The sequence below is a fragment of the Telopea speciosissima genome, chromosome 11 (genome assembly GCF_018873765.1).
Source record: "Telopea speciosissima isolate NSW1024214 ecotype Mountain lineage chromosome 11, Tspe_v1, whole genome shotgun sequence".
NCBI lineage: Eukaryota > Viridiplantae > Streptophyta > Magnoliopsida > Proteales > Proteaceae > Telopea > Telopea speciosissima.
In genome coordinates this window covers 48,338,909-48,363,274 of record NC_057926.1, presented here as the reverse complement: position 1 = coordinate 48,363,274, position 24,366 = coordinate 48,338,909, and the positions used below count along the sequence as shown (strand labels likewise).

General features: G+C 40.1%; 2 protein-coding genes and 1 pseudogene across 2 annotated transcripts; all 3 read right to left on the bottom strand.

Moving 5' to 3' along the window:
• Positions 1-812: 812 nt before the first annotated feature.
• Positions 813-4,108, bottom strand: LOC122645262 (annotated as a pseudogene).
• Positions 4,109-17,614: 13,506 nt separating this feature from the next.
• LOC122645261 lies at positions 17,615-17,989 on the bottom strand. Its single transcript, XM_043838586.1, has one exon. The coding sequence runs from the start codon at positions 17,987-17,989 to the stop codon at positions 17,615-17,617; it is 375 nt and encodes a 124-aa protein (XP_043694521.1).
• A 1,253-nt stretch (positions 17,990-19,242) lies between these two features.
• LOC122645648 (beta-glucosidase BoGH3B-like) lies at positions 19,243-21,973 on the bottom strand. The gene is given in 8 exon segments (XM_043838968.1): positions 19,243-19,418; positions 19,421-19,447; positions 19,450-19,981; positions 20,078-20,365; positions 20,472-20,718; positions 21,085-21,230; positions 21,567-21,657; positions 21,806-21,973. Coding segments are annotated over 8 exon segments (1,659 nt in total). The 5' UTR covers positions 21,958-21,973.
• Between the last annotated feature and the right edge of the window lie 2,393 nt (positions 21,974-24,366).

Genomic DNA, 24,366 nt, shown 5'->3' with positions numbered 1-24,366 from the left:
AGGTCTACTCTCTTCCAAACAAAAACACAACATGAGTAAAAAAATTATTAAGAGAAAGAATGACATTTGCTGTAAACAAGGTCAACTCAATCTAATATTCAAGAAGACGAAGAATGGTTTAAGAAAGACACTAGTGATTTAGAATCTGAAAATATAGTGTGTTTCAATTCTCCTCCAACAATGTGTGGAACTTCTTTTTGGACCTAGATTTGAGTTGATTTTGATTATGGACTCCCCTATCAACATACTCGGCAACTACTCATCAAGTAGATGAAGAATGGTGGTTCGTATACTCTATTTTATTTTAAAATTTAGCTTGCACAATTATTTGTCTACTTTTACTAAGGCTTTCTTTCCCAAATGTTACTAGTCAAGCAAATAAAAAACAGAAAAAATGCTCAAAAAAAGTGTATGCCATCCACTCCCCTTAATAAACTAAATAAAATTGTTACACTTATTGACATTCCCTTTGGAATAATGGTAGTTGTTTCTCCAATCGATACTCCTTGGTTGTGATTCTACATCAACCTCTATAATCCATATTGGGTTGTCTAAACTTCCATGAATGTAGCAGAAAAACTCCTATTATGCTTGCATTCTAAGTCGATTTCACATATGATAAAAATAATTGTTTTTATTACCCGAGAATGCAAAATCAACCTTTAATGCATTCCAAGAACGTATACCAAATACAGCCTTGGTATTTCATTTTCATTGATCAAAACAACAATTATATGAATGCTACATACCCTTCTAATCCTCATATAGCCCTTTCTCTACAAATTTTTTGTTATAATCTATACCATAACAAATCAAATAGATGAAAAAGATGATGTAGAGGAAGATGAAACACCATGGCCTCTTTTGTGTGATTGGATACCCGTTTGGAGCCCATACCCAAATGGGTACAACGGGTCATAATACAAATCCCCAAAATTCATCGGCAGCTGGTCCACCTGCCGGAACCATGTGATCGGAAGCTTACCCTGGAAATCATAATCCCCAAATATAACATCAGCAATCCCTGCTCCAGCTTCACTCCCTGGAAGCCAAGCAGCCACCAATGCCTCCATCATGTCAACATAAGGCTCTATCACAACGGGTCGACCGGACACAACGATAACCAGACATTTCACCTCCTTGCACATAGTCTTGATAGTCTCCTCTCCGTCCAGTGCTAGCCTAAGCTCTTTGCTATCACCGTCTGTTTCCGCATATGGGAGCTCGCCGACAACTACGATCGCATAGGAAGAATCCCGATTCTTGTTAACAAATTGCTTGTTGGGTTTTTCTTGGAACACGACCTGGGTCTGCTTGCTAACAACCCTCTTGATGCCTTCTAAGATGGTTGTTCCTTTGGTGATGTTGCCTGAGGTGCCCTTCCATGAAACAGTCCACCCTCCACATTGGTAGCCGATGTTGTGTGCATGAGACCCAACCACAAGGATCTTGGGGGCATTCTTACTCAAAGGAAGCATCTTCTCCTCTCCCTTCCCGTTCTTCAACAACACCAAGCTCTTCCTCACTGCTTCTCTTGCCAATTCCCTATGTTTCTGTGGGTCCAAAAGGTTGAAAAGTTAAACCAAATTTAATGACCAAAATACCCATATCAATGAAATCGATTAATTCAGTTGGGTTTTGGGACTAACCTTGTGTCCAACCATGGGATGGAGAGACCGGTCAGCCATTGGCTGTTCAAAAGCCCAAGAATGAACTTCACCCTAAGGATTCGCCTCACAATCGTCAATCCTGCGATAGGAATCTCGCCGGACGACACAAGCTCCGTCATGTATGTGAGGTATTGTTGGTATTTGTAAGGGATCATGACCATGTCGATTCCAGGCGTTGATGGCTGCCTTCAGCAGGCTTTCTTTGTAGTGTGAACCGGGTGGGTTGGTCATCCGGTCAATTGCTTCCCAACTGATATGACCATACCCTGTCCCATGTAGCAGCCCATAAAAAGTGATGACCACTAGGGAGTCGGGACCAGGTTAAGGGTAGAAATGTAAATTCAGAGATGTTGTATGATAATTTTATGCTACCTGGAAGGACATCTCTTGTTTGAGAATGTGAGTGAGGAGGAAAGAGTTGGCATGCATCTTGATCCGTTCGCCTAGAGTAAGAAGCCATGATAGTTGATACCCCCATGGCGATTGCATCAATATAAGGGGTCATGTGGATGCGATACAGGTCGTCATATGTGGTCACCGTGTTGTGCGCGTCGACCCCTCCTTGTGTCCCACCATCGCAGCGTAGTGTTTTGCACAAGCCAAGACTTTCTTTCCCCGTAATGGACCCATTCAATAACAATCATCAAAATTTAGAATATCTACCGTCCAATAAATAACTAGAGACCATGGTTTTATTGGTATCGGTGTTGAACTGATACTGGATCGATGATACGAATACAAATAGAAGGTAAAATAGTATAATGATATTAGGGCTGTGTTTGGTATGCATTCTTGGAATGCATTCTAGGTCGATTTTGCGTTCTCGAATAGTAAAAGTTGTTGTTTTATTGTCCGAGAATGCAAAATTGACCTAGAATACATAGCAAACATAGCATAGATCTTCAGTGCACGTATTTGCAGAGGATCCGATCTCAATAGGGGTGAAAATGGAAATACACTTTAAACAGAAAAGGAAGTACCCGTGAGCGCGAAGGGGTAACCAAGGGTATGATTGTGAGTAGGGTAGCCCTGTAGCCCTAGTATGATCTTGGACATGCTCTTCACAATCTGCGTATCCTCGCTGTAGCTCTCGTAGCACCGACCCCAGCGCGGATCCCTACACACCTGCATTTCCACACACCAAAATCCCCAACCATTAGTTAAAAGATGAACGGGACATTATCCAACCTTTGAAAAGAGAAAGACAAAAAATTGCCCTATCCAGGTTGGAAGAATGCTCCTGCTACCCATGCTTCCAACCATAGAAATTGGATAATTTCATTCCTTTGGCTTCATAAATACCCTCTTAGGTTTTTGTGTTTTCTAAAATTTCCTTTTAGATTCCATTTCTTTGGCTGTCAACTGGGTAGCATGAATATTCCTTTAACGATTGTATAGCTTTACTGATCTGAATGACCGACCTCGCTCTTACCGGGGGAGAGAGAGAGAGAGAGAACTTACAGCAATACAGGGAGCAAAAGCGTACGGCATTCCGGTGCCCAGAACCTCCAAAGCAGTGGCACTTCCGATCCTCACCATTAAATCCTCATCCCTTCATGAGAACAAAACAAGAAAATGAGAAAACAGGAAAATACTGGCAAAAAATCTGTTCACAATTTATCTTTAAATGATCTCAAGCTTATGTATTTCCCACAGTTACATAGATTCACACAAACAGAGAAAGAGGAAGATAGAGAAACCTTGCAGCTCCAAGGCCGATGTTATGAGGAAAAATAGTGGCACCGAGTATGTTATTATGGCCATGGACTGCGTCAGTACCATATATTATGGGAATCCCAAGCCTTGACGACAACGCAGACTTTTGGAACCCATCGATCATGTCCGCCCACATTGCAGGGGTCGCGTCTGGCGCTATAACAGGATGACCGACCGGCACTACTCCGTTCACTACACTCCCTGAAATTGATAACCAGAACAACCCTCATCGTTAGTGTTTCATCTTCTTGAGCTTCAAAGAATTAAAGAAAATTAGGCTTCAAACAAGTAGGAAAAACTTAGGCTGTGTTTGGTATGCATTCTATGTTCATTTCGCATTCTCGACTGAGTTATTTTTATTATCTAAGAATGTGAAATCAACTCAAAACGTGTTCCAATAATGCATACCAAACACAGCCTTAAAAAACTACAGAAAACACAGGGGACGAACCGATGGAATGATTAATAAGGACGTCAGGAGAGGCGACGGAGTGATCGATTTGGGCCATTTGGCCGATCTTTTCATGAGTGGTCATCCGAGAAAGGAGTTCTGAGATTCTGTTTTCGATTGGGAGTGTTGGATCCTTGTAACGAGCTTGAGGAGAAGGGATGATGAAGTAGATGACGATGAGAAAGAAAAAGGAACCGAGGTGAAGAGAGGAGCAATGGCGATCACCATGGCTATGGGAGGTTTTCCTTTGGATTTCTTCAGTCTTCTTCATATTTTCTTAGCCTTTCTGTAGGGATTATGATTAACGACTGTGTGTGGAATTCAGATTCTGAAATCTCCTCTTTTTATAGTTTTTTTTAGGTTGAATTTTTATCGATTTTGATGAAGTCGGTTTCGTGAGACGACTTAGATGCTTGAATGAGGAATATTTCTGTCGACAGCTCTTGTAACAACAGACTGTGAAGCAAGTTGCATGCTCATTTGAGAACGAATCATCTGCAGGTATGTCCGCCCACCGCCGACCATGCCCGCCGCCATTTTGGAAAGCGGAGATAGTGTCTGTGCCTTTGTGGAATTTTAGTAGGAAATTTCGACGAACTTTTTCATTTTGACGTGAAGGTTAAAGTATATATTTAAATCTCATTTCTTAGTAGGACTGGCGTGCCGGGAGCTTTTTTATTTTGTTTTTGTTAATAATTGTGGTTTTGTTGACCTCCAAACCCAAATTTACATGACTAATAAAGCAGAAAAAACGTGTTTTTAAAATTAAATAAAGATAGGTTGACTGTATGTGGAATTCAGGTTCTAAAATCTTTTCTTTTTAGAAATATTATTTTAGGTTGAAATTTTATAGATTATGATGAATTCTGTTACGTGAGAATCCGACTTAGATATTTGAATATTTCAGTGTACAACTCCTGTAAGAACAGAATGTTGCATGCTCATTTGAGAAAGGATTATGTTTATTTTGTGCAGGTGAACTTACATCTTAGACCCAATCTCATGTATATTTTGTTTCCATAAACTATACGTATGTGATGTACATCTCAGAGCCAATTACATGTTTATTTTGTTTCCATAAATACTCCTCAATCCCTTGTTAATGGCAAAAATAGGACAGGTGGTTACCTCTCACATGTATGTGCACCGTACGTATGTGCGAGTTTCATTCATTGTGTTTGCCACACGGAAATGGATTGGGGTCTCTGCTGTTGCTTGTGGCCGTAGACATCTGTTTTGTCTTTTGTCCCAGAGGTTTCCCATAACGATGATGAGCACCTTCCAAGGTCTAGAGCCGGTGTATTCGTGGATGTAGTGTCATGTGTGCACGTTTGAATCCGTTTACCGATCACCCATTCCCTTTTCGGATCCCAAACCTGAACTTTCAAGAACCCCTGGAAAGGTTAGCCATGACCTAGACTCCTTGGAAGGACCAGGTGTGGCCCAAACGTCCAAACCATGCCCATCGATACTAAAACCTACGTCGACACTCAATGGCCCTGAGACGACACCGAACCGACCTTCCTTCGACATCGAGCCATACCTCTTCACTGTCGAACAGTGCACTTTTACTGTCTATCTCACTTTGACATTCAGTCAATGGTAATCGACTCCCGATCCATTTCCATCGATGTCGAGTCTTGTTCATTGACAGCTACTAGATGTCGACCATACCCCACTTCGATGTCGAGTCAGGCACTTTCACTGTCGAATAACAACAAATCCGAGAAGCCCAAACCTTCCATATTTTGCTCCGGTTGCGATTCCTTTCGCGTCCCAGCCTATTTTTAGTACTTTGGATTTCAATCTTAGCTCCCTTAGGTCCCAAGGAACACCTCCTAAGACAACTAAACACTTGTCCCCCATCCATTGGTCCTTACCTTGACTTTACACCTACCGTCGATGCAAAGACTCCTCACTTGGACGATCCGGATTAACTCCACTAGCCCTACACGAATTTGGGAGTGCACACAACCCTCTACCCTTATAAATACACCCCCTCTCACGTTGAGGAGGGTTAGACATTCACCTGAGAGGAGCTTTGCTTAGCACCTAGTTCAGAGACAGTACCCCCCTACACCCATATATACTTAGCCTCCATTCAAAACCTTTGAGTCCTTAGCTTTGGCATCCCACTTAGCCTTGGTCTATTGCCTCTCTACCATTTGAACACCATAATCTCCAAACTTCCCCTACCTCAAGACTAAGAAACACCAATCTAGGAATCTCGGCTTGACTGCGAAGTGCCCGAGTACAAGAAACAAGAGAAGCCTTACAAGCGGGGAAACTTGTTCCTACGTACAAATCTCTTGAGTTACAAAAGGGAAACCTCCACATCTTTAGTCTTTTGCTCTCATTAGGTAAGAGTTCATTCTTCCTTTACATTTACTTGATTTCTCGTTTTTAATTTCCGTTTGCATCTTCTGAAGGGGTGTGATCCCATCTCTCCAAATGATGATCACACCTTCTCTCTCCTCTCTCTCCTTCTTCCTAAGTTCATCCATATCACTCTTTTATTCGTCTCCATGCATGCACTTTTGTATGATCCCCATCCCCCGTAATTTAAGATTCCCTCATGCATTCATTTTACGAGTCTTCTCAAATGCCATGTACACATGTTTTCGTGTTTTATTATCGTTATCCACCTTCCACCATATGCACAGGCCTAGCCATCATTTCCGTTTCTTTCTTTTTATCATCTCTTCATGCTTAGCCTTGAGTCCACCATGTTTAAGTTATTTAGGTCTTGAGTCCTTTATTTTAAATTCTAGTATACTAACCATTGTTTCACAGTCGAACCTCCGGGTATGTGCTCTTTTCACTCTCCTTGTGTTTTATTTTCTTTGTACTTGCATCTTACATTCTATCAAAGCATGTTATACCATTGCCTAGCCAAGTAATAGAAAGACTGCCAAGTTCGGGCGGACTGGGGTGCATAATATATTCCTCGGACTATAATTTGACCTGTATCCAGACCAACAAACCATTTGTCCCCAAAAGGGCGTTTATGAGAGTCATTACATTACAACTTAGGTCCTAGACCATCCTCTAGGTGGCGACTCCAAATCTTCAATTCACCTCTTTCTTCTCCCTAAAGAGGGATGAGGTGGAAGACACATGGCGATCCCCCGCCATGTCATTGTCCTCACAGACTGCCCCAATTGCCTTGCTACGCAGACATAGCAAGACGCGCAATGATTGCTTTACCCCTGCCCGAGCGCCTTGCCCGAGTGAGGGTAAGATGGTCATTTCGTGCCTTGTTGTGTCTGTGCAGTAGAGCAGTTGGGGCAGCTGCACAGTAGAGGATCCTGATCTGTAACAAATAGATATAAAAGACAGGACCAAGTTTCCCTCTACCCACAGTGAATGGGATACCATAAGGTGGAAGAGGGCGGGAAAGGATATCAAATGAGTATTTTGGAACATACTAAAACCCTAAGAGGGATTTGTGAACCCTAAGATGGTGGGTGAATCATCCTTTATTGATGGAGGACACTTATTCCTAAAAGGTAAGGGTTAAAAAAAAAAACATAATACTAAAACAAAGGGGAAAATCAACTTTGCGAATATGAAAAACTCATGATTTGATCGTTATTTACCCCTTGTGAGTTGAATGTCCCAAGTACCCTTTTCTCCAATTAATGCCCAGATTGAAGTAGCCAAGTAGGTACCCCACAACAAAGGAAAGACAAGTATATATGTTTTTTCCTCTCTCTTTTTTTCTTGTATTCCATATGTAGCACTGCTTAGGTGATCATTTGCTTAATCTAATGATAAAGTAGGTTTAGGTCTACAACATTAAATGGAGAAACACTCTCGTATGTACATTACAAATGGGAAAGAGATCCTTGCTTGGTCGTGTAAGTCCTTGTATCAGCACAAGGGGGCAATGAGAACGTATGTAAGGGCATCGACATGGATGGATATTTTGATTTCACATTGGTCAAGGTAGTAAATTTGTGTGCTCCTATGACTTGGCGATGGAACCATGCGACCAAGCAATGTTCTTTTTCCCTTACAAAATATACACTTGACATTACAAAATAAGGAGAAAGAACATTGGCAAGATGCACGCATACACTACCACCTCCCTATGTTTCCCCCTCCCCTCCCTTTGATGTAAAAGCTAGTTTTTGGAATGAGATCTCGGTGTTTGAGTCGTGTCTCTGCCTTTCTATAATCTTAGTAGGAGATTTCAACAAAGTTCTTAATTTTGATGCAAAGATTAGCGTACTTAAATCTCGTTTCATAGGACAGGGCAATGGCAATTTCTGGACAGAATTGAGTTGCAGGTTTTGTGTTTTAATGGAGTGGAGGAATGGAGGGGATAGAGCGGGAGTTATGAACTGGGTTTAGGATCGAGTGTAGGGAGAAGTGTGGGGGTTGTATGGTGGAAGTTTGGTTTGAAACTGATGGACAGATCTGAAGTTAAGAGGGAGTCCTAGTTAAGGTAGGAGTTGCAGGTTTAATGGAGGTTAGGGTTTGATGGATAGAGGGGAAGGATATATGTAGGAAACTAAAATTACTTACGGTTTGATCTCCTTCAAAGGCAGCAACAAGAACTTGAAGAAGCTTGAATGAAGAAGAAGAAGAACCTTACTCGGGATGGACGCAAGGAGTCATGAGTTTTTAATATTGTTACTAATTTTGGTTTTGTTGACCTCCAATCAAGTAGACCCAAGTTTACATGGTCAAATAAAAAATAAATAAAAAATAAATAAAAAAACCTTTTTGTAATTAAAGAAGTCTTAGACAGGGCAATGGCAATTTCTGATTTCTTTTCTGATTGGAGGAATGTTTTGGTATCTATTTTACCATCCTTAGGCTGTGATCATAACTCTCATTTGGTTAATCTGAACCCCAATAATGTTTCTTATAATTAGAAGCTTCTTAGTATGCCACATCATGGTGTCTTGCAAATCTGGTTTCGGTAAAGTGCCATCAATGAAAACCAACTTGTTTATTCCTTCCAATGACCATTAACATGGATCGGTGCCATGTAGGATAGTTATTGCCATCTAGCAGAGGAGTCACCAAGGTTGCTCTAGGTTGATCACTCGAATAAAGATAATCGGTAGAAGACATCGGCAAAGCAAGCATAATGGACGAAGCAGATGCATTCTCGGTACCCATAGAAGAAGAACCAGACTTGATGCTAGAGACCTAGACTGATGATACCATGATAAGAAGATATTAATGAGAGGATAAATGATGAGAAGATGCAATTGCATCGGTTGTCTTGAATTGAATCCGTAACGGATGATAATTACAAAGATAATGAGATCCTACGAGATATGACTGAATTTGAATATCAAATTTGACATGTGGCCCAATCAGGTCATTTCTCTTGTTTCCAGGGTTTGGAGCTGCCACATAATTTTAAATTCGACAAAATTTGAGGGTGCTTGTTTAGAGAACCTCTGTAAACGTGTTAAAATTGAAATTAAATTAAAGTATTAACTATTAACCTATTAGCAAGGGCAATATTGTAACTCAAAACAAGCCAAGAGAGAAAGTACTCTGTAAGATTAGGAATTTGGATACATCATACAAGCAATGCAGACGCATTTTGCGGGAAATATATATGTGGACGAATCGACTCACCATGATCATTCGTACCAAGTTTATGGTTTTAGGTATAGAGTATCGGGGGATCAATATCGAGTATCGGTATCAGATCGGATATGGGGATGATATCAAACAGTATCGGATGTAATGAAAAGTTTTACCCTCAAAGATACTGATACCATAGGGTATTTTGACCATTATACCATTGTGATCGTAGTACCTTGCAATGATAGGATATCAGCCAGGTATTAGTGTTGGTGACAACCGACAAAGAAGTTGTCCGATAAAGTTATTGCACATGAAATTTTTCACTTCCTAAAAACTCATAAAGGGAACATGAATGGGTAGTCTTTAAACTTGATTATCAAAAGCATATGATAGGGTGGAATCCTATTGCAGACTACTTGGCCAAGCATACGGTGATTACGGGAGTGTCTTCGACAAACCTTCCCTTTCCTAGTCATATTGAAGAACAATTGGCTCGTGATGCTATGGGTATGCCTAGATACCGGTTTCTGTAATGGGTGGGGGGAGCTGGCTGGCCGTCTCAGCCAGTGGTAACATTCTTCGTTTCTTTCCTGTTTCTGTTTTTGGCTCTTTGTCGTTTAATATAATGATCTTCTAGCAAAAAAAAGGGTGGAATGAGATTACCCTTATAAAGTTAAATGAACAACTTAAAGTTATTGGACATGAAATTTTTCACTTTCTAAGAAATCATAAAGGGGAGGGGCATGGATGGGTAGTCTTTAAATTTGATTGTCAAAAGCATATGATCGGGTGGAATAAGAATACCTTTATGAAGTTAAATGATCAACTTACCCTTCTTCTTCTTCCTGCTGCAGCCCACAAATATGTATTATTAATCCCAAAACTCAAAACAGGTGAGTGATTTCTCTGTTTTATTGAAGAAGATTAGGAGCCAATCATCAACACCCTTATCTTTTCCAGATTTCTCAATAGTTCACCGATCCGATCTTTGATTTTGCTACTGTTCTATGATCCTCAGAAACAGAGCTTCTTCTTGGCCGAGAGGATTCTGAGGCCAGTTGCAGTAGAGGGAAGATCACAACAATTAAGGGATTCAATAGGGCTCAAAGCTAATTGAAGCAAGGTGGTACAAGACCCAGATGGGTTGAGAAAAAATGAAACATATCAAAAGTTTGAGGAGAAAATCCCATTTCTTTCTCTTTGACCCCTGCTAGAAGCCATCGCCCCAGATGAAGGGATGCCCTTATGCTTCAAGACCCGATTCAATCTCACTCAATTGAGATGCAAGAAAGCAAGGTGAAGTCCCAAAACAAACGTAGAGAACCGATTTGGGCTCCATGGAATCAAGCCATCAGGGACAGTCATTGTTCAAAGATGATGAGCAATTCTCGTCCCCTCTCATGACCTTCTTGGTGGTTCTATTAACTCTTTCCCCTCTTTTAATCTTAAATTCTTTTAGAGATAAACTCTCACTAAGGATGTATTTTAAACTCGGAGACAGTTTTTAGGGTTCTTGAGCACCAATTTCTATTCTGTCTCTGAATTTAAAATGAGATGGAATCGATCCCCAAGAACCCTAGAACCAGCCTTTGTATCTAGAAATATGGAATTCTTAGGGTTATTTCAAATTTTTTTTCATTTCACGGGCACAAAACAGTTGTGTTGCAAATGCGATGCAGTAGCGGGTAGGCACGGATGGGTTGGAAATCTAATTCTTTGTCCTTTGCAGGGTGTAGAGTGCTTATCAAATTTGTGCTTGGTTCTTTACCTGCTTATCTCATGAATTGCTTTTATTTCCCTACCTCTATTTGTAGGAAAATTGATTCTATTTGTCATAACTTTTGGAATGGGGGTAGTGGTAAGCATAGGAAAGCTTCTCTTGTCTCTTGGAAGAATTTGTGTCGTCCATTATCTGTTGGTGGTTAGGGGTTTAGAAGAGCTAGAACCCATAATGAGGCACTTTTATTGAAACTGGGATGGAGACTTTTGACCAATGACAATGCCTTATGGGCTAGGGTTCTAAAAGCCCATTATTCCCCAAACTCTTCTTTTTTTGACCTCAAAACCATTTCAAAGAAAGGGTCTTGGACTTGGAATAGTATAACCAAGGTTGTTGGAACTCTATGATCCTTTACTTTTAGAAGGATTGGTAATGGTCAGAATACTTTTTTTTGGACTGACCCTTGGATTCCTTCTATTCCTGGTTTCTCAATCCGTTTAAATACTTCCCACCGAACTCACCCTATGAAAGTTTGTTTGTTTTATACCAAGTCCCTCTCTTGGGATACTGATCAGCTAAGACAGCTTGTCTCTGATCATGCCCAAACCATCTCTCTCATCCCCATTTCTGATTCTCCTGATACTTGGTGGTGCCCCTTGCTAAGGATGGCCGATTTAATACTAAACGAGCGGCTAACTTTCTCATTTCTGATTCCCCTAACCGTGATTTTTCTTCTTTCAATTGGTGGAATATTTTTTGGAAACTTAATTTGCATCCTAAGTTTAAAATGTTTTTTTTACGTGTATTAAATGCAGGGCTTCCAGTTAAGGATATTGTTTCGAAATGGATTCAGGTCGACCCCACTTGTGCACTATGTGGCACTTGTAATGAGACCGTCTGGCATATCTTCTTCTCTTGTGATTGGGTTAAACATATCAGGGCAGCCGGTCCTCTAGGGCTGAGAACCGAGTTTCTCACCCATCCTTCAATGGAACAGTTCTGTTTGTCTACTTTTCTCTCTCACAGGCTTGATAAGACCACTTTCAACTGGTTATTTTCTGTGTTTATTATAACTTGTTGTTGTATTTGGGAAGTTAGGAACAATTTATATTTTAGGTCTGTTAAACCTAATCCTCTCTTGCTTTTGAAAACGTTAAGACTTGGCTGCAGGATCTCCATATTTTCCCAACCCCAATTTCATCCCTATCTGTAAATGACTCTTGTTTGGTGGATATGTTTATTTCTTCCATGTCTGATTTAACTATGTTAGAATTTCTTGTTTTGTTATGCGCAGGGATTAACTCCAAAGACCTAATCTCTTCTAGATGGGCCTTTGGTATTTTGTTAGATGGCAAACTCATTATGGTTAGTACAGGTTTCATTAAGAAATGTCATGATATGGAACCAGAGCTGGTTGGGATAATGACCGGGTTAAATTTTGCTAACAAGAGAGGTGTGAAGCTGAAAAATGTTTGGTGTTCTGACAAATCATTGCCTAGCCTTCTTCCAACTCCATCTTGATCTCCTTAGCCCTACGAGCTACTAGCTTAATTTTTGCAGGACTCGGAATTGTCCAAGGATATCTCTTACCGTAACATAAGTAATGAAAGAATTCTAACCTGGCTAAAATATAAGGCCAAACTAGCTGCTAAACAATCTCTTCCTTGTATGTATAAACAATCTTTGCCATCTTTTTAGTATTATAAATTTATCGTTTCATCAAAAAAAAAAAAACGTCTCTTGTAAGAATAGAATGTGGAGCATGTTGCATGCTCATTTGAAAATGGATCATCTGCACATATGTGCAGGTGAAAGTACATCTTAGAGCCAATCACATGTTTATTTTGTTCCTAAAAATTGCACGTATATGACGTACATCTCAATGGCAATCACATATTTATTTTTTTCCATTAATACTCTTCCTCCCTTGTAAATGGCAAAAATAGAACAGGTAGTTACTTCTCACATGTACATGCACCTGCACATACTGTGCAAAGTTTCATTCATTGGGTTTGGTACGCAAGAAATGGATTGGGGTCTCTTGCGACGCACAGCTGCCCCAACTGCCCTGTAGTGCAGACATAGCAAGGCGCGCAATGACCGCTTTACCCCTGCCCGAGTGCCTTGTCCGAGTGGGGATAAGACGGTCATTTCATGCCTTGTTGTGTTTGCCCAGCAGAGCAGTTGGGGCAGCTGCGCAGTAGAGGATCCGGATCTGCAAAAAATAGATATAAAAGGTAGGACCAAGTTTTCCTCTACCCACGGTGAATGGGATACCATAAGGTGGAATAGAGCGGGAAAGGATATCAAATGGGTATTTTGGAACATAATAAAACCCTAGGAGGGATTTGTGAACCCTAGGATGGTGGGTCAACCATCCTCAATTGGTGGAGGAAAGCTTAATCCTCAAAAGTAAGGGAAAATTCAACTTTGCGAATAGGAAAACCCACGATTTGATCGTTATTACCCTTAGACCTTGATGTACAAAAATTTGCAACTAAAATCCATAGTCATGTTTCATAAAAAATTTCCGTAGCTAATATCCGCCTTTTGATGCATATAAATCTACAACTGAAATCCGCAACTACAAAGTTGTAGCAATAAATTTTGGGACGCCAAATTCCACAGCTAAAATCTACAGTTATAGATTTGCAGCGAAAAAATCTGTAGTTAAAAATTCGTAGTTATAGATTTGTGGCGAAAAAATCCATAGCAAAAAATCCACAACTATAGGTTTGATGCGGAAACATCCGCAATTATAGATTTGTTGTGGATTTTTCCACAACTACAGATTACCCTTTCCTGCGATAGGAAATCCGTAGCTATAGACTTAGCGACGACACTTGTAGTTATAGATAGAAAACTGTAGGTAATCCACAGCTATATATAGGCCATTGCTACGGATTTTTGGACCTTTTATTGCGGAAAAAATGCAGTTATATTTCCTTTTTGTTGTAGTGTTCACACATTTGAGTTTTGAGCATTTTGACTTTTTTTTATAACTTTTATTGGTTCTTAATTTGACCTATTATTTTCTCGAGTTGTCTTTTTCTCAATAAATCATGTTTGAATTAGTATACTTGTATAAGATTGGATCAACAAAAACATGAACAAATCTTCTTTTTATTTATTTCAATTGTTTGTGGTTTTTTGTAGGACGAGTTTTCCTTCAGCCACGGTGAATGGATTCAGATGTGCACCAGAAGGTATTTTGGGGAACCTACTAAAACCTTATAGGGTTTGTGAATCTTGAGATGGTGTGGGGAATCTTCACCGCGTAGTGAAGGAAATTTTTTTTCCTCTTTATGGGGAAAATTATCTTTCCATAGTCGCCTATATGACAGTTCTTTTAATGGATAAATTGTTTTCCTTAAGATGGATGGTTAATTTCGTCATTTTTTTATCCATTTCAAACACATGCATTGCTATGTTTTCAAATTTTTTTTTACCTCTTGCATTTGCAGTTGTTCAACTTTCTTTAGATACACCGAATTTTGAAAGATTAATTTCTCCATATTGCAAGATGTGTGTAGATTCAAATTGAACACATGAATAACTAGACATTTTTTTTTTTGGTCATCATGAATAAATAAAAATATTATTGAAAGAAAGAAAAGAAGATCTAATCCAATAGGATGTCAGAATTTGCAGAGAGAAGCCACTTTTGCCTGTTAATGAGCTTCACCATTGGTGTACCTAGTACGTCAAGTTCTTGCCACTGCTCAGGTTTGGAGGAGGCTGTTCTTGACTTGAACACGTGACCACTAGGTCGTAATGGAGCAACTTTACCATTGTACCAGGTCGGCTCTCTTCCAAACAAAAACATATTAAGATTAAAAAAATGATTAAGAGAAAGAATGTAAGCACATACAACTCAATCTAATATTAAAAGGGTAAATTACATGGCGATCCCCTGTGTTTCCAAAATATACACCCGGCACCTTTAAGTGGACGGTGTTAAATATAAAATTTAAATGACAATTTTGCCCTTCAATTAACTATATTCTAATTTTTTATTTTTCAAACACAAAAAGTGGGACCCACCACTATTTCTTCCTCTTCTTCTTTCTTCTTATTCTTCAACCACCGCCCCACCACCGCTTCAACCTCCGACCACCCCACTATTGTGTCTACCATCCTTTCTCCAGTAACCCCATATGAATGGAAAAATCGTGGCCATTTCTCCTTGCAGAAAGCCACCCTCTTGCATGTTTAACCCCTTTATTTTTGCTTCAGTTCTATTTTAGTGAGTCTAGGGCACTCTGTTTCTTTGGGGTTCCATTGAATGGTGCAAGCTTGATTATGCTTGCACCCCGCATTGTAAAGATTATCAGAGCTTTCAGCCTCCAAATATGAATTCCAGTAAAAGTGTACAATGAAACCGATGAAATTGGGGCTGTAGGTTAGGGGTTTGATTGCTCAGGGAGGTTGTGGCTAGGGTCACCAAGAGAAGATGGAGCAGAAGAGAGTCCACCATATATGATTTTAACTGAGAAAGGAATGGGAGGTAATTTTCAGATCTCTGACAACCAAATCCACTGAAAAATCTCTCCAAATGGTGAAGAACCCCTCTCCCCAGGACCCAGAAACCATGTCTTATTGGGATGCCTTGAAGAAGATCAAGCTAGCATCTGAAACCTCAAGATCACTATTTGGGCATTCTTGGCTTTTTGTTTTACAGTCTTTTGATTTCTTCGCTGCTTTTTCTACTTTGATTACAATATTGTCGATCGATGGTAGTAGCTTATTAACAATATTTGAATCATGGGTAAAAAGTTTTCTCATGCAACTTGTGTCAGAGGAATCTCCCACACCATACCAATCACGATGTAGGAAACGTTTTCTTCATTAGGAGATCCACATGGTTAGAAAAGAAAGAGAGTATGAATGTGATACCCACATGAGCACAATGTGGAAGTACGAGAAAAATCCTGGTGACATTTACACCTGTAACGAAAATGGTTACAATCTTATTAACCCAGCAAAGACTTGCTTTCCTTTTTTTTGATGAAAGTGTAATCACACAAACCACACACCAATCCCAAAAGATTTACTAACATTTACTTGAAAAATATTCTGCAGATACTGGTGGAAGGGACGTCACCAATCCTAGCTAGTAAGATCCATTCCACCTATTTTATCTTGGAAAGAAGACTAGTATCCATAGAAGAGAAAAAGAAAGCCTTCCAATTGGCTTATGCATTTGCATCAAGGACAAGGCCCAGTTTCATTGTTTCCTTGCAGCCAACCCATGTTTGCAGAAGGAAAGGGGTGTGAAGTTTGGACTGCCATATGGGCAAAATGGTAAGCTCACACCCCATTAAGGGTATCTTTGTCATTTTAAGGCATCAATAGCCAACATGTCAACAACTAACAGGAATACTCTAACGGAGTGGGGCTTAGTGTAACAAGTACCCTAAACTCAAGGGGTCGGAGTGTATATTTTGGAAACACAGGAGATCGCACTGTATTTAATTAGGGCAAACCTCAAGGGTTGCTGTGTAATTTACCCATATTAAAAAGACGAAGAACGGTTTAAGAAAGACACTAGTCGTTTAGAATCTGAAAATATAGTGTGTTTCAATCCTCCTCCAACAATGTGTGGAACTTTTTTTTTTACACAAATTTGATTTGATTTGATTATGGACTCCCCTATCAACACGTCAACTACTCCTCCAGTTGATGAACAACGGTGGTTCGTATACTTTATTTTGTTTTATAGCTTTAGCTTGCTCAATTATATATTTGTCTCCTTTTACTAAGGCATTCTTTCCCTAATGTTACTACTCAAGCAAAAAAAAAAATGAAGAACAGCTAGCTCACAATGCCATGGGTTTGCCTAGATTTCGGTTTTGGTGATGTTAGGCCTGGCCCTCCTGTTGGATCCACCTGCAGTGGGTTCCTTGAGGATGGGCGCTAGTGTTTGGGTTTTGTTTTCTTTGTATCTTTTTTTCTTTTCCTTAATACAATGATCTTTTAGAAAGAAAAAAAAAAAAAAAAAAAAGCAAGAAAAAATGAAAAAAATGCTCCAAAAAAGTATATCCTATCCGCTTCCCTTCATTAACTAAATAAGATTGTTACACTCAGTGACATTCCCTTTTGATTAATGGTAGTTGTTTTCCCAATCGATATTCCTTGGTTGCGATTTCTACATCAACCTCTATAATCCATCTTGGATTGCCTCCGCTTCCATGAATGTAACAGAAAAGCTCCTATTATGCTTGCATTCTAAGTCAATTTCACAGATGATAAAAATAGTTGTTTTTATTCCCGAGAATGCAAAATCAACCTAGAATGCATTCCAAAAATGCATATCAAACACAGCCTTAGTATTTCATAAATTTTCATTGATCAAAATAACAATTATATGAATGCTACAACAAGCATACCCTTCTGATCTTTATATAGCCCTTTATCTACAATTTTTTTGTTGTAATCTATACCATAACCAATCAATTAAATGAAAAAGACGATGCAGAGGAAGATGAAACACCATGGCCTCTATTGCGCGACTAGAAGCCAAGCAGCCACCAATGCCTCCATAATATCCACATAAGGCTTTGTTACCACGGGTCGACCCGACACAATGATGACCAAATATTTCACCTCCTTGCACACAATTTTGATAGTCTCCTCGCCGTCCAGTGCTATCCTGAGCTCTTTGCTATCACAGTCCATCTTTGCATATCGGAGCTCGCCAACAACCACAATTGCGTATGAGGAATACTGGTTCTTGTTAACGAATTGCTTGTCGGGTTTTTCATGGAAAACAAACCGGGTCTGTTTACTAACAGCCTTCTTGATGCCTTCTAAGATGGTTGTTCCTTTGGTGATGTTGCCTGAGGTGCCCTGCCATAAATAGTCCACCCTCCACATTGGTAGCCAATTTTGTGTGCATGAGACCCAACCACAAGGATCTTGGGGGCATTCTTACTCAAAGGAAGCATCTGCCCCTCTCCCTTCCTGTTCTTCAACAACACCAAGCTCTTCCTAATACTTCTCTTGCCAATTCCCTGTGTTTCTGAAGGGTATCTTGGGGAATTTACTAAAACTTTATAGGGTTTGTGAATCCTGGGATGGTGTGGTGAATCTTCACCGAGTGGTGATGGAAAACTTTTTCCTTTTTATTAGGAAAATTATCTTTGTTAGTGGCCTATATGATGGTCCTTTTTATCGGTAAATTATTTTCCTTAGGTTGGACGCATTGGTGTACCCATTTATATCAGGCTCCTGCCACTGCATGGTTTGGAGGAGGTTGTTTCTTGACTTGAACCCATGGCCACTAGGTCACAATGGAGCAACCTTACCATTGTGCCGAGGTCTACTCTCTTCCAAACAAAAACACAACATGAGTAAAAAAATTATTAAGAGAAAGAATGACATTTGCTGTAAACAAGGTCAACTCAATCTAATATTCAAGAAGACGAAGAATGGTTTAAGAAAGACACTAGTGATTTAGAATCTGAAAATATAGTGTGTTTCAATTCTCCTCCAACAATGTGTGGAACTTCTTTTTGGACCTAGATTTGAGTTGATTTTGATTATGGACTCCCCTATCAACATACTCGGCAACTACTCATCAAGTAGATGAAGAATGGTGGTTCGTATACTCTATTTTATTTTAAAATTTAGCTTGCACAATTATTTGTCTACTTTTACTAAGGCTTTCTTTCCCAAATGTTACTAGTCAAGCAAATAAAAAACAGAAAAAATGCTCAAAAAAAGTGTATGCCATCCACTCCCCTTAATAAACTAAATAAAATTGTTACACTTATTGACATTCCCTTTGGAATAATGGTAGTTGTTTCTCCAATCGATACTCCTTGGTTGTGATTCTACATCAACCTCTATAATCCATATTGGGTTGTCTAAACTTCCATGAATGTAGCAGAAAAACTCCTATTATGCTTGCATTCTAAGTCGATTTCACATATGATAAAAATAATTGTTTTTATTACCCGAGAATGCAAAATCAACCTTTAATGCATTCCAAGAACGTATACCAAATACAGCCTTGGTATTTCATTTTCATTGATCAAAACAACAATTATATGAATGCTACATACCCTTCTAATCCTCATATAGCCCTTTCTCTACAAATTTTTTGTTATAATCTATACCATAACAAATCAAATAGATGAAAAAGATGATGTAGAGGAAGATGAAACACCATGGCCTCTTTTGTGTGATTGGATACCCGTTTGGAGCCCATACCCAAATGGGTACAACGGGTCATAATACAAATCCCCAAAATTCATCGGCAGCTGGTCCACCTGCCGGAACCATGTGATCGGAAGCTTACCCGGAAATCATAATCCCCAAATATAACATCAACAATCCGCTCTCGACTTCACTCCCTGGAAGCCAAGCAGCCACCAATGCCTCCATCATGTCAACATAAGGCTCTATCACAACGGGTCGACCGGACACAACGATAACCAGACATTTCACCTCCTTGCACATAGTCTTGATAGTCTCCTCTCCGTCCAGTGCTAGCCTAAGCTCTTTGCTATCACCGTCTGTTTCCGCATATGGGAGCTCGCCGACAACCACGATCGCATAGGAAGAATCCCGATTCTTGTTAACAAATTGCTTGTTGGGTTTTTCTTGGAACACGACCTGGGTCTGCTTGCTAACAACCCTCTTGATGCCTTCTAAGATGGTTGTTCCTTTGGTGATGTTGCCTGAGGTGCCCTTCCATGAAACAGTCCACCCTCCACATTGGTAGCCGATGTTGTGTGCATGAGACCCAACCACAAGGATCTTGGGGGCATTCTTACTCAAAGGAAGCATCTTCTCCTCTCCCTTCCCGTTCTTCAACAACACCAAGCTCTTCCTCACGGCTTCTCTTGCCAATTCCCTATGTTTCTGTGGGTCCAAAAGGTTGAAAAGTTAAACCAAATTTAATGACCAAAATACCCATATCAATGAAATCGATTAATTCAGTTGGGTTTTGGGACTAACCTTGTGTCCAACCATGGGATGGAGAGACCGGTCAGCCATTGGCTGTTCAAAAAGCCCAAGAATGAACTTCACCCTAAGGATTCGCCTCACAGCGTCGTCAATCCTGCTGATAGGAATCTCGCCGGACGACACAAGCTCCGTCATGTATGTGAGGTATTGTTGGTATTTGTAAGGGATCATGACCATGTCGATTCCAGCGTTGATGGCTGCCTTCAGGCTTTCTTTGTAGTGTGAACCGGGTGGGTTGGTCATCCGGTCAATTGCTTCCCAATCTGATATGACCATACCCTGTCCCATGTAGCAGCCCATAAAAAGTGATGACCACTAGGGAGTCAGGACCAGGTTAAGGGTAGAAATGTAAATTCAGAGATGTTGTATGATAATTTTATGCTACCTGGAAGGACATCTCTTGTTTGAGAATGTGAGTGAGGAGGAAAGAGTTGGCATGCATCTTGATCCCGTTCCAGCTAGAGTAAGAAGCCATGATAGTTGATACCCCCATGGCGATTGCATCAATATAAGGGGTCATGTGGATGCGATACAGGTCGTCATATGTGGTCACCGTGTTGTGCGCGTCGACCCCTCCTTGTGTCCCACCATCGCCAGCGTAGTGTTTTGCACAAGCCAGCACTTTCTTTCCCCTGTAATGGACCCATTCAATAACAATCATCAAAATTTAGAATATCTACCGTCCAATAAATAACTAGAGACCATGGTTTTATTGGTATCGGTGTTGAACGATCTTGGATCGATGATACGAATACAAATAGAAGGTAAAATAGTATAATGATATTAGGGCTGTGTTTGGTATGCATTCTTGGAATGCATTCTAGGTCGATTTTGCGTTCTCGAATAGTAAAAGTTGTTGTTTTATTGTCTGAGAATGCAAAATTGACCAAGAATACATAGCAAACATAGCATAGATCTTCAGGTGCACGTATTTGCAGAGGATCCGATCTCAATAGGGGTGAAAATGGAAATACACTTTAAACAGAAAAAGGAAGTACCCAGAAGCGACGAAGGGGTAACCAAGGGTATGATTGTGAGTAGGGTAGCCCTGTAGTCCTAGTATGATCTTGGACATGCTCTTCACAATCTGCGTATCCTCGCTGTAGCTCTCGTAGCACCGACCCCAGCGCGGATCCCTACACACCTGCATTTCCACACACCAAAATCCCCAACCATTAGTTAAAAGATGAACGGGACATTATCCAACCTTTGAAAAGAGAAAGACAAAAAATTGCTCTATCCGGGTTGGAAGAATGCTCCTGCTACCCATGCTTCCAACCATAGAAATTGGATAATTTCATTCCTTTGGCTTCATAAATACCCTCTTAGGTTTTTGTATTTTCTAAAATTTCCTTTTAGATTCCATTTCTTTGGCTGTGAACTGGGTAGCATGAACATTCCTTCAACGATTGTATAGCTTTACTGATCTGAATGACCGACCTCGCTCTTACCGGGGGAGAGAGAGAGAGAGAGAACTTACAGCAATACAGGGAGCAAAAGCGTACGGCATTCCGGTGCCCAGAACCTCCAAAGCAGTGGCACTTCCGATCCTCACCATTAAATCCTCATCCCTTCATGAGAACAAAACAAGAAAATGAGAAAACAGGAAAATACTGGCAAAAAATCTGTTCACAATTTATCTTTAAATGATCTCAAGCTTATGTATTTCCCACAGTTATATGGATTCACACAAACAGAGAAAGAGGAAGACAGAGAAACCTTGCAGCTCCAAGGCCGATGTTATGAGGAAAAATAGTGGCACCGAGTATGTTATTATGGCCATGGACTGCGTCAGTACCATATATTATGGGAATCCCAAGCCTTGACGACAACGCAGACTTTTGGAACCCATCGATCATGTCCGCCCACATTGCAGGGGTCGCGTCTGGCGCTATAACAGGATGACCGACCGGCACTACTCCGTTCACTACACTCCCTGAAATTGATAACCAGAACAACCTTCATCGTTAGTGTTTCATCTTCTTGAGCTTCAAAGAATTCAAGAAAATTAGGCTTCAAACAAGTAGGAAAAACTTAGGCTGTGTTTGGTATGCATTCTATGTTCATTTCGCATTCTCGACTGAGTTATTTTTATTATCTAAGAATGTGAAATCAACTCAAAAACGTGTTCCAAGAATGCATACCAAACACAGGCTTAGAAAACCATAGAAAACACAGGGGACGAACCGATGGAATGATTAATAAGGACGTCAGGAGAGGCGACGGAGTGATCGATTTGGCCATTTGGCCGATCTTTTCATGAGTGGTCATCCGAGAAAGGAGTTCTGAGATTCGGTTTTCGATTGGGAGTGTTGGATCCTTGTAACGAGCTTGAGGAGAAGGGAAGATGAAGTAGATGACGATGAGAAAGAAAAAGGAACCGAGGTGAAGAGAGGAGCAATGGCGATCACCATGGCTATGGGAGGTTTTCCTTTGGATTTCTTCAGTCTTCTTCATATTTTCTTAGCCTTTCTGTTGGATTTATGATTAACGACTATGTGTGGAATTTAGATTCCGAAATCTCCTCTTTTATAGACGACATAGATGCTTGATTGAATCATCTGCACGTACGTCCGCCATTTTAGTAGGAAATTTCGACGAACTTTTTAATTTTGATGTGAAGGTTACAGTATATATTTAAATCTCATTTCTTACTAGGACTGACGTGTCCGGAGCTTTTTAATTTTGTTAATAATTGTGGTTTTGTTGACCTCTGTCTAGTAGACCCCAGTTTACATGACTAATAAAGATAAAAAAAACGTTTTCTTAATTGAATAAAGATAGGACCCAAGCTTACAATCAAGAAGAAAAAAAACGTTTTTTCAATTGAATAAAGATAGGACCCAACTTTACATGACTAATAAAGAAAAAAAAAAACGTTTTTTTGATTGAATAAGTATAGGGCGACTGTATGTGGACCCAGTCACATGTATATTTTGTTTCCATAAATTGCACGAATGTGACGTACATCTCAGAGCCAATTACAGGTCCGAAATTGATAGCAGACCAAGTGGAAACCCAACTCAGTCAACGGTTTAAGTTAAATTCAGTTCGGAACTTAAATGCAATCTGGAACCAACCTAGCTGGTTCAGTTACAGCTCTACTAGACTTAAAGGGTTCCACATTAAGTAGTAGAGTGTGGGCTAGACACTCTTCATCAATTACTTCATTAATTAAAAAAGATACTATGCATGGGAGTGTGAAGAGGCTAAACCATGTGGATGTGGATCTTCTCAATTGCAATTCCTATTTTATTGGTGCTTTCTATTTTATTGGAGTTAAATTAACAAATTTAATTCCTACTTATTAGGATTTATTCCTCTCTTTAGTTTGCGTAGGATTTATTTCTATGAATGTAAGTTTTCTTTTGTAATTAGATTTAATCTCAACCATAGGATCTTGGAGTTGAAATTGGGTTAAGGAACTTTCTTCTTGTAATGACTATGATAAATAGGCCACGTTAAGGATGAATAAAACAGTTTTTGGAGTTGAATAAAAAAAGAGAGATTATCTCCCACTCAGAACCTTGAAGAGTTCTATACTCAAAAAACCTGGAAGAGTTTTTTTTTGGATCTAGCCTTGAAGAGTTAGATTTTTTTTAGGTATTGAAGATTGCCTTGAAGAGTGATCAGTCAATCCCTACGCTATTCAATCCTGCCGCAATATAGGCTGCATCACAATCACATGCATATTTTGTTTCCATAAACTGCACGTATGTGACGTACATCTCAGAGCCAATTAGATGTTTATTTTGTTTCCATAAATACTCCTCCATCCCTTGTAAATGGCGAAAATAGGACAGGTGGTTCCTCTCACATGTACGTGCATCTGCACATATGTGCAGAGTTTCATTCATTGTGTTTGACACGCAAGAAATGGATTGGGGTCTCCTGCTACGCGCGGCTGTGTAGACACCTCATTTTGTCTTTTACCCCAGAGGTTTCCCGTAACGATGATGAGCACCCTCCAAGGTCTAGAGCCGGTGTATCTGAGGATGTAGCATCAGTGTGCACCACTTGAATCCGTTTACCGATCACCTATTCTCCTTTGCTAGAGCCCAAACCTGAACTTCCAAGAAACCCTAGAAAGGCTAGCCATGACCCAGACTCCTTAGAACTAGCCTGGTCCAAACAGACCAAACCATGCCCATCGACACTAAAACCTACATTGACACTCAAAGGCCCCAAGTCGACACCGAACCCACCTTCCTTCGACATCGAGCCATTCCTCATCACTGTCGAACAATGCACTTTTACTATCTATCTCACTTCGACATTCA